This window comes from Nicotiana attenuata, chromosome 8 (genome assembly GCF_001879085.1).
Source record: "Nicotiana attenuata strain UT chromosome 8, NIATTr2, whole genome shotgun sequence".
NCBI classification, from domain to species: domain Eukaryota; kingdom Viridiplantae; phylum Streptophyta; class Magnoliopsida; order Solanales; family Solanaceae; genus Nicotiana; species Nicotiana attenuata.
Genome location: NC_031996.1, coordinates 11,601,671 through 11,609,591, shown reverse-complemented (window position 1 = coordinate 11,609,591; position 7,921 = coordinate 11,601,671). Strand labels below are relative to the sequence as shown.

At 36.4% G+C, this 7,921-nt stretch overlaps 1 protein-coding gene across 3 annotated transcripts; it reads right to left on the bottom strand.

The window, feature by feature from the left end:
* On the bottom strand, nucleotides 1,686–7,511 carry LOC109230907 (interactor of constitutive active ROPs 2, chloroplastic-like). 3 transcript variants are annotated; one of them, XM_019396382.1, is made up of 5 exons: nucleotides 7,276–7,511; nucleotides 5,710–5,794; nucleotides 4,215–4,395; nucleotides 2,107–3,765; nucleotides 1,686–2,006 (listed from the first exon to the last, which is right to left on the bottom strand). In XM_019396382.1, the coding sequence occupies exons 2-4, from the start codon at nucleotides 5,727–5,729 to the stop codon at nucleotides 2,122–2,124; spliced, it is 1,845 nt and encodes a 614-aa protein (XP_019251927.1). In that variant the 5' UTR covers nucleotides 5,730–5,794; nucleotides 7,276–7,511; the 3' UTR covers nucleotides 1,686–2,006; nucleotides 2,107–2,121. The 3 variants fall into 3 exon arrangements, with proteins under 3 accessions (XP_019251927.1, XP_019251930.1, XP_019251928.1); XM_019396385.1 differs by having other exon boundaries at nucleotides 2,107–3,762; XM_019396383.1 differs by lacking the exon at nucleotides 7,276–7,511 and adding an exon at nucleotides 7,138–7,188.

Genomic DNA, 7,921 nt, shown 5'->3' with positions numbered 1-7,921 from the left:
TTAAGACATTTGAATCTGAATAGACATATCAATATTAAGATGTATATTAAGAGGTGACTAGTAAATAATTAAGATGTTTATTTTTTAACATCTGAATATAAAATTTATCTTTATTTAAAAATTAATAAACATAAAATTTAAATAAAATACTAATTAATCTAGTATTCTATAAATAAAATATATATTTTTAATAAAATGTGGTAGTTAGTGGTGGTGATTGCTAACAGTGGTGCTGTGAATGCAGACTAGAGGGTGTAATTGGTAGTGGTTCAGAGTAGTAGCTAGTGCTAATTGGTAGTGATGGCTATTATGGTTGAGAATGATGGTGGTAGGTGGTAATAATTAATAATGGGAGTGGTGGTTGTGGTTGAGATTGAGGAAGGTGGTGGTAGTTTAAAATGGTGGGCAGTGCCGGGTATGGTTGTTGATGGTGATGGGGTGGTTAATCGTGGTAGTTGCGGTGGATGAGTTTGTGGTTGTGGTTGAGAATAATGGTGGTGGGGGTAGTGAAAATTCTGGGGGTGGTTGTCGATAATGGTGGCTGCTATGATTGAGGAGGTGGTAGTGATGATGGTGGTGGTTGAGTATGGTGGTAGGGGGTGGCATGGTAATAGTTGATAATGATAGGCGGTTCTGGCAATTAATAATAAATGTGGATGATAGCATCTTAATAAAATTAAGTCTTTGTTATAGATCTTATTCATACAAACCTATTAAGACCCATTAAGTGATTGTGAAGTAAAAAAAAAAAACAAATAAACTTAATGAACTTTAAAAACAAATGCACTTAATTTCTGAGATCTGAATGATTAAGATTCAGATCTCCATTAAGTGCAAACAAATGAGGCCTAACCGAGGGCGGCTATTTAGGTTAATTCTCCATAATCGAATATGCCCAAATCAAACCGTCGAGAAACTCGTGCTATTTGTACATCATGGCCCTTTACAATTTTAAATTTAAGAAAATGACCTTTTTAGATCTATCGAAATGAAAATTATTAAACTTAAGTTTTCTTGATATAGTTTCTACTTTTTTTTCTCAAGAAGACAATTTATTTTCCTTACTTCACATCTTAAAAGTAAATAGATAAGATTCTGTTTAAAGATGCGCAAGAAATTTGCATGCTCTATGATCTAATTTTTTTTAATAATAAAATTTAAACAAGAAAAAAGAAAGTGGGAATTAATTGACAAAAAAGAAAAGAGAATGGTACTGGTTTCCCACCCAGTGTCCGGTACCAACATTGAGGCCCGACTAAATCCGGATTTGCCGCGGGAAATCCCACATTGTTTGGGGGGGGGGGGGGAGGGGGATCAGAGCTTAATTAGCTAGAAATTTGGACTCAAACGTCATTAATTGTACAATTAGATAAAATTATAACTTCTAGTAATATGTAATATGTATAAAGATTTCTTTGTTTTTTATTTGATTGAGAATGTAAATGCCTTGAGAACATGTATTAGAATGGAAGTGATGAATTTGATTCCTACATTTAGTAGGAGAGTTAGCAACATCCCATGTATCATCAAGCAAGTGTTTAGATTAATGAAATTACTCCAAATACTTATTTTAAAAATAATAAAGGACCACGCCTTTAAATTTTTCTACAACTATTAATGCTCTTCATATACAAGTACTTATCCAAAAAACAAGTGCTTATATGAAGCACACACTAGTTCCAATCTACATTGAAAATTCATCCATATTGCCATCTTTAAATTATAAAAATCTAAAATAACCGATACAGCAAGTTCTACGATTAATCAACTGCCTGGGATTCATTACACTTAGTAGAACATGTTGGAACTTACAGTAGTCTATATATGAAAGCTCCAACTGCAAAATAAACTGAAAATTTCGAATGAAGTTACATTGCTTACTACTATCACCTAAGGAAGCATATTAGTATTGGCAGGTGAGATCACAGAGGCCTCATCAATTTCGGAATAGCTTTACAAAAATCAGCTAAGAGATTTTCCAGGAGGCCGAAGCTCAGTAAAAATACCTGTGAAGGAAAAATAGTAGATATATTAGCAAAAACAAGAAAAAGAAAAAACTAGACAATGATGATAAGAGAAATAGAACAATGTTCATTTGGAAGCAACCTGCATGATATGCATCTATTTGTGGCCCTTTTTTAATAAACTACCGATCTTCTTCAACATATTGCCATTCTTCTTCTTGGGTGAGTAATCATTATCCATATCTTCAGACAATGGAGAACGCAGCTTTCCACCAATAGTGTGGTAGTCTAAAGAGCCTGTTCTCTCGACATATTTCCCGTTATTGCTAGTTGATAGCATAGCTGCAGCTGCTTCAGCAGCTTTTCTCCATTGATCAGATTGTACTTTTAACCTCCTTAACTCAGCTTCCATCTCAGAGTTAGCCGTCTGTGCTGCATCCAACTCCTCAATGACCCGTGCTGCTTTTCTGCTACTTTTATCTGCTTCCTCAGTCAAATACCCCAGTTTCATCAGGGCCTCTCTTTCAGAAGTTTTCGCAGCTTCTGCTAAGGCAAGAACCTCATCATTCACTTTGGTACTCTCCATTTCCCTCTTCTTCATTTCAGACTTCAGCATCTCATTCTCCTCAGTGGTACTCTGCACCTCCGTCTCTTTATCAAATAAACTTGCCCTTAGATCTGCCAGGATTGACTCTGATTTCTTCAATTCAGCTTGCAATTCAGTTTCTCTGTCAGCTGCCTGTATTTCTTCGACTTGTAAATATAGGGCCTTATTTTCATCTGAAATCTTTTGTAGTTCAGCTTCTTTGTTCATCAGTGTCTCCTTTAACTCTTTCATATCTGCTTTTGCAGCATTTAACTTTGAATTCCATTCAGTACCTCTTTGAATCGATTCAGACTTTGTGCACGCCACTATCTCATAAGCACTTGTTATCTGCAAGGTGCTCTGGATGCATTCCTCCAGATACCTTCTCTCGGAATCCTCCAATGCAGCTCTTAATTCATTTACTTCATCTATAAGATTACTGAGCTCAGTTTTGATTTCATCAGCTTCCACATTAATTCCACTTTCTGAAGGATCTACCAGGTTCATGCTTTTGTTGCCTTGATCAGACTGGAGATTGCTGACAAGTTCCTCCAATGCAGCCACTTTAACCTTTGACTGTTCCAACTCTAATGACAAGGATTTGCAAGCCTCCACTGCCTTCAGACCTTCCGAGCGTAGAGTATCGCCCGTCGCCTTTGCAACTTCCAGCTCCAACTGAACTTTACTCACTTCTTCAAGTACACTAGCTTCAGATTCCTTGCTTTTGTTTAACTGGTTTTGTAATTGCTCAAGCAATGAAACGGTTTTGTGGAGTTTTACCCTTAAGCTTTGGGTCTCAGCATGAGCTGATTCAGCATGGCGAGCTTGAGTAACTTCAGAATCAGCTACTCTATCAAGCTGCAGTTTAAGCTTCTGGATTTCATTCATGGCAGAAGCCAGAGCGGTAGAGTCCAATTCATGCTGCTTTGTTACAGCCTCAAGTTCAGATTCCCATGCTCGATCCCGATCTTGTGAGATCTTGCGTTGCTCCAGGAGTCGAGCTTCCTCAGAATCTGAGCGCTCAAGCAGCTGCTTCTCAGACTCCTCGAGCTTCTCTGACATGGCCGCAATCTGCTTCTTGAATTCGTCAACCTCTTGTTCGGACTTTTTCTTCAATGACTCTGATGAACTGAGTTGTTCCTTTGCCTTCTTCACCTCCTCTTGGAGTTGAGCAAGTTGGTCTTCCAAACCGGACACTCTGCCTAGACGCTTCTGCTGTGTTTTACAATAGAACAATGAGCATCTTAGTAACATTAGGCCTTTAAGTAGGAATAGAGCAACTAAAACAGCAATAATATAAGGAAGAGAAAATTTGTGAATTCTCGACTTCTAAAGTTGTATAAGTAGAGTAAGTTTGCCATCAAATAGTGCAACTGCCTTGAACCAGCCAGTCAGACAGGCAACAGGAGCACTGTGTTTAATGAATGTGCGACAATTATTTCCACCATAACAGGATGAAAAAACTGAGCAAAGAAGGAAACAGTAGCAGAGAGTTCTGCAGATTTTAACTAATCATAAAGGGTATATTCTAACTGCCAATTAATAGAATGAGATAAACAGCAACAATTAAAAGCTTAAAAGAGGAGATGTTTTTATTTGCACATGTTTGATATACCATAGATATTGTGCAAAGGAAAGTCAAGCTTAATGTATTACTCAAGTACCTCTACTGCTGGACTTCGTGGTGACCGGCGACCAACAACTTTGGGACTCTTGTCTTTTGGTGTCCTGCTTGCTGGATTTGGAGATGAAACAGAATCAACAGCTGGCCCTGAAGTTCCGAGCTTTCGAGCTGTCTTTGGTGTAGCTGGAGATGTCCTTTGTGGTACCTCAACAGAGACAGTCCTTCAGAAAAAAAACATATGAGAAGGCGAACAACAAGTGTAGACAAGGCATGAACTATCAGCAGAGAATGATTTCACAACTGACATGTAGATTTATTTTACAGAACAACAACAACAACATCAACAAGCCCAGTGTAATCCCACAAGTGGGGTCTGGGGAGGGTAATGTAAATGCTGACCTTACCCCTACCTTGAGAAGGTAAAGAGGTTGTTTCCAGTAGATCCTCGGCTCAAGGAAAGATGAAAAAGATGAAGCAGTAGCAACAAGCAACAATACCATAACCGAAGCGAAAGAACCAACAGATAATGATAACAATCTGAAAATAAGAAAGTACAAGACTAACACAGATATTACTAGTCAGGACAAGGGAGACGCACGACTACCTACTAACCTTCTACCCTAATTGTCGACCTCCACAACTTCCTATCAAGGGTCATGTCCTTGGTAAGCTGAACATGGCACTGCCTAATTAACTTTATAGAACTGAGGTAAAGTATTTCTTTTGTATTTTATTATAAGTAGATGTTTAAATAATAGATTCTCAAAGATGGATCACATATCAAATATCTGCAGCTGCAACATGAAAAGACAAAATGGAACTCTGAATTATTGTTCTACCACTCCTCCCCTCAAGGTCAATTTGAAGAGTAGAGGCATATATTGAAAGATTGGAAACTGTTGCATTCTTTTATTAAATCAGTGATGAGTTTATACACAGAAAGTTTAACTAACCAAAGAAATAGGCTACGTATTGGAAATTAAACACAGCTACAAGAAACAGATAAGATACAACAACTAGATAATGTAGAAGCTGACAGCTGAGTAAATGAAGGAAAGGAATCTAATCTTCTCCAATACACTTCACTTTTCTTTTTCCGGAGATAGCAAAGCTGATCTTCTTTAACACCCAATAGCATGTTAATTTCCATAGCACAATTCAGTTATGATTTATGAACATCTCAAAAATATATTTTACAACTATATTAGCTTCTTAAGATTGTACTATTTAAATTTACTGTTGCAGAGCAGTACCCCGCTCAAAGGACCGATGGCTCAAGACAATCATCATCTGCTGTTTTGGAAGTCAATTTGGCTATGTAAGAATGAAATAAAAGGGACCAAATGGAACTAAGAATTCGTGGTAGATAAATTATTAAGATACTCTTGAATTGATCTAACAACATAACCAATAAACCACTTTATTTTCACATTCTAATGGAAGAAGGGGCGGAAAATTGAAGAAGCAACAATAAGGCGCTTGAATTTACTCGCAAAGGAAGATCAACAAAAGCAGAGTGAATGGACTAGAAATACCTTGCTTTTGGTGTCTGCATATTAGTTTCCTCTCAGCAGTCAATGTAGAAATGACAAACTAAATTTGCTTTCGTCAAAGACCCGCCTGACCCACAACAAAGGAAACATTTAAGAGAATTCATTGTCTGAGAAAGAAATGCTATCGTATAGACATATGCAAAACTATAGACAGATAATGGTTCATGAGGAATCTGAAAACTTAACACTCAAAATGGATATAACACCAAGCAAACAACAGTATCCCTTCAACAAAACACCATATAAACTACCTCCACTCCCACTAACAAACTTACAATAAGAGGAAGAAACCAAAAAAGAAAAACAGAAAAGTGGAAAGAAGGCAAAAAGTTGCAATCCAAGAAACAAATATCATTATGTAAGCCATTTATCAACTTTCTTAAATTCTACTTCAACTTTTACTCCAGTGCTTACACTTTATAACAATAACATTTTTGGAACAACATTGTGCATAAGAAGAAAATGATATTTGAAACCACATTTTAGCAAACATTTCAAAAGTGTATATTTAACACAGTAATCACTAGTGACTTTTAAGGACATAAACAGATAATGCTTCCCAAAAAGAAGGGAAAACTGAACCAAAGGAAGATGCATTATTAGCTTCTCTACACCCCTGCCCCCTACCCAAACGGATAAATCATGTTTACACTTAAGATAAAAAGTCACTTGGGGGACAGTTTATTAATGTAAAAATACAAAGCAAATTAAATATATAAAAAACAAAACAAATTTGGGGTGTGTTTGGTGTGACCAAAGTCATTTTCCATGGAAAATAATTTCCTGAAAAATGTTTTCTGGTGTTTGATTAGTGTTTGTATTATTAAAAATTAATAATAATATCAACAAATCGAGTTTTTTTGAAATAATAATGTTCATGTTAGCTGAAGCAAACTAAGATAGTTGTAAGGAAAATAACTTCTTCCTGTAAGTGAGGAAAGTCATTATCCTCCTTTTGATGGAAAATGTTTTACTTTCATCATATCAACATTTTCCTATAAAGCTTTTCCCTTCCTACCAAACACGCCTTTAAAGTTTCTGGATGATATTTTTCTCTGATTCATGTTTATGTTAAGTGATATAGACTTTTAAAAAATTAGAAACTCTTCATTGCCCTTTCATCTACACTGCACACACTAATAAAAAAAAAGGCAGGCATCTCGCGTTCACTTAGGGTCCGGAAAAGGGTCGCACACCAAGAGTTGTGATGTAGAGAGCCTACCGCATTAGTGATACCCGTGACCTATAGGTCACACGAAAGACACTAAGCTTCCTTTCACACTAATGTGTGTGCAAAACATAAAGCCTCCAAAACCAGACTCCTAAAACTATATATGTGAACCAACATTGTAAAACAAAGGCAAAATTTCCTCAAAGACTGAAACTTTATCAGAAAAGAAAGTAACCCACATGAGAAATCAGTGCTCTTAGCAACTACAAAGTTCATATAAGCAGAGGGAAAGACCAAACTGGGCATTCCAAAGAACAAAAAACAAAAAACAAACCTTCTTTGACACTTATGAGATAAATGAACAGTTTTGAACTTACCAAAAAGATGTCAACCAAATGAAAAGCCAGCTTTCTTGTGAAAAAGAAAATGTGGCTCAAGGTCCAAGAAAATGAAGCAGAAGAAAGAAAGCTAACGAGGAGAGAAGAAGAGTGGGGTTGAAGAGCTCGAGGGTAGAGCTTAAATTTGTGTTCGTACACACACACACTAGTTAGCTAAACTCACTACGCAGTTTCCCAAGTCACTGTTCAGTACTGTCTTCACTTCTATGTTTGTTTGTATTTGTCAGTGTAAGGATAAAGAAAGTAAAATCGAACTTAACTAGAAAAAGAAGAATAATTAATGGAAGATAATAAAAGTGAAATTAAATGCCCACGCTCGGGAAACAAGCGCTTGACCATGTGCTCTTTTAATTTGTTGGACTCGGGTTAAGGAGAAATTTATTGAGAAAATAATTACAAAATATACTCACCCCACTCAAACTTATTACCCCTCGTCCACCATAACTCTACTCCTTCAGTCACAAGAGATTCCTAAAGCCAAACTGACAAACTTTCCTAGTTATTCTTTGGTTAATCAACCAAAAACAAAGTAACTTTCTTTAAATTCTAATTTTTTTGCAAGATTGTTGGTTAATAGCTAAACTTTTTCTCTATTTCTATCCCTTTTTCTTTCGGTTTCAGTTTA

Bases quoted from the DNA above. Each gene is read 5' to 3' on its own strand.
- LOC109230907 (XM_019396382.1), bottom strand. From the start codon at position 5,729: ATGCAGACACCAAAAGCAAG. The intron at 4,396-5,709 runs GTATTTCTAGTC...TTTTTTCTGAAG, and splicing joins ATGCAGACACCAAAAGCAAG to GACTGTCTCTGTTGAGGTAC. The intron at 3,766-4,214 runs GTACTTGAGTAA...TGTAAAACACAG, and splicing joins CACGAAGTCCAGCAGTAGAG to CAGAAGCGTCTAGGCAGAGT.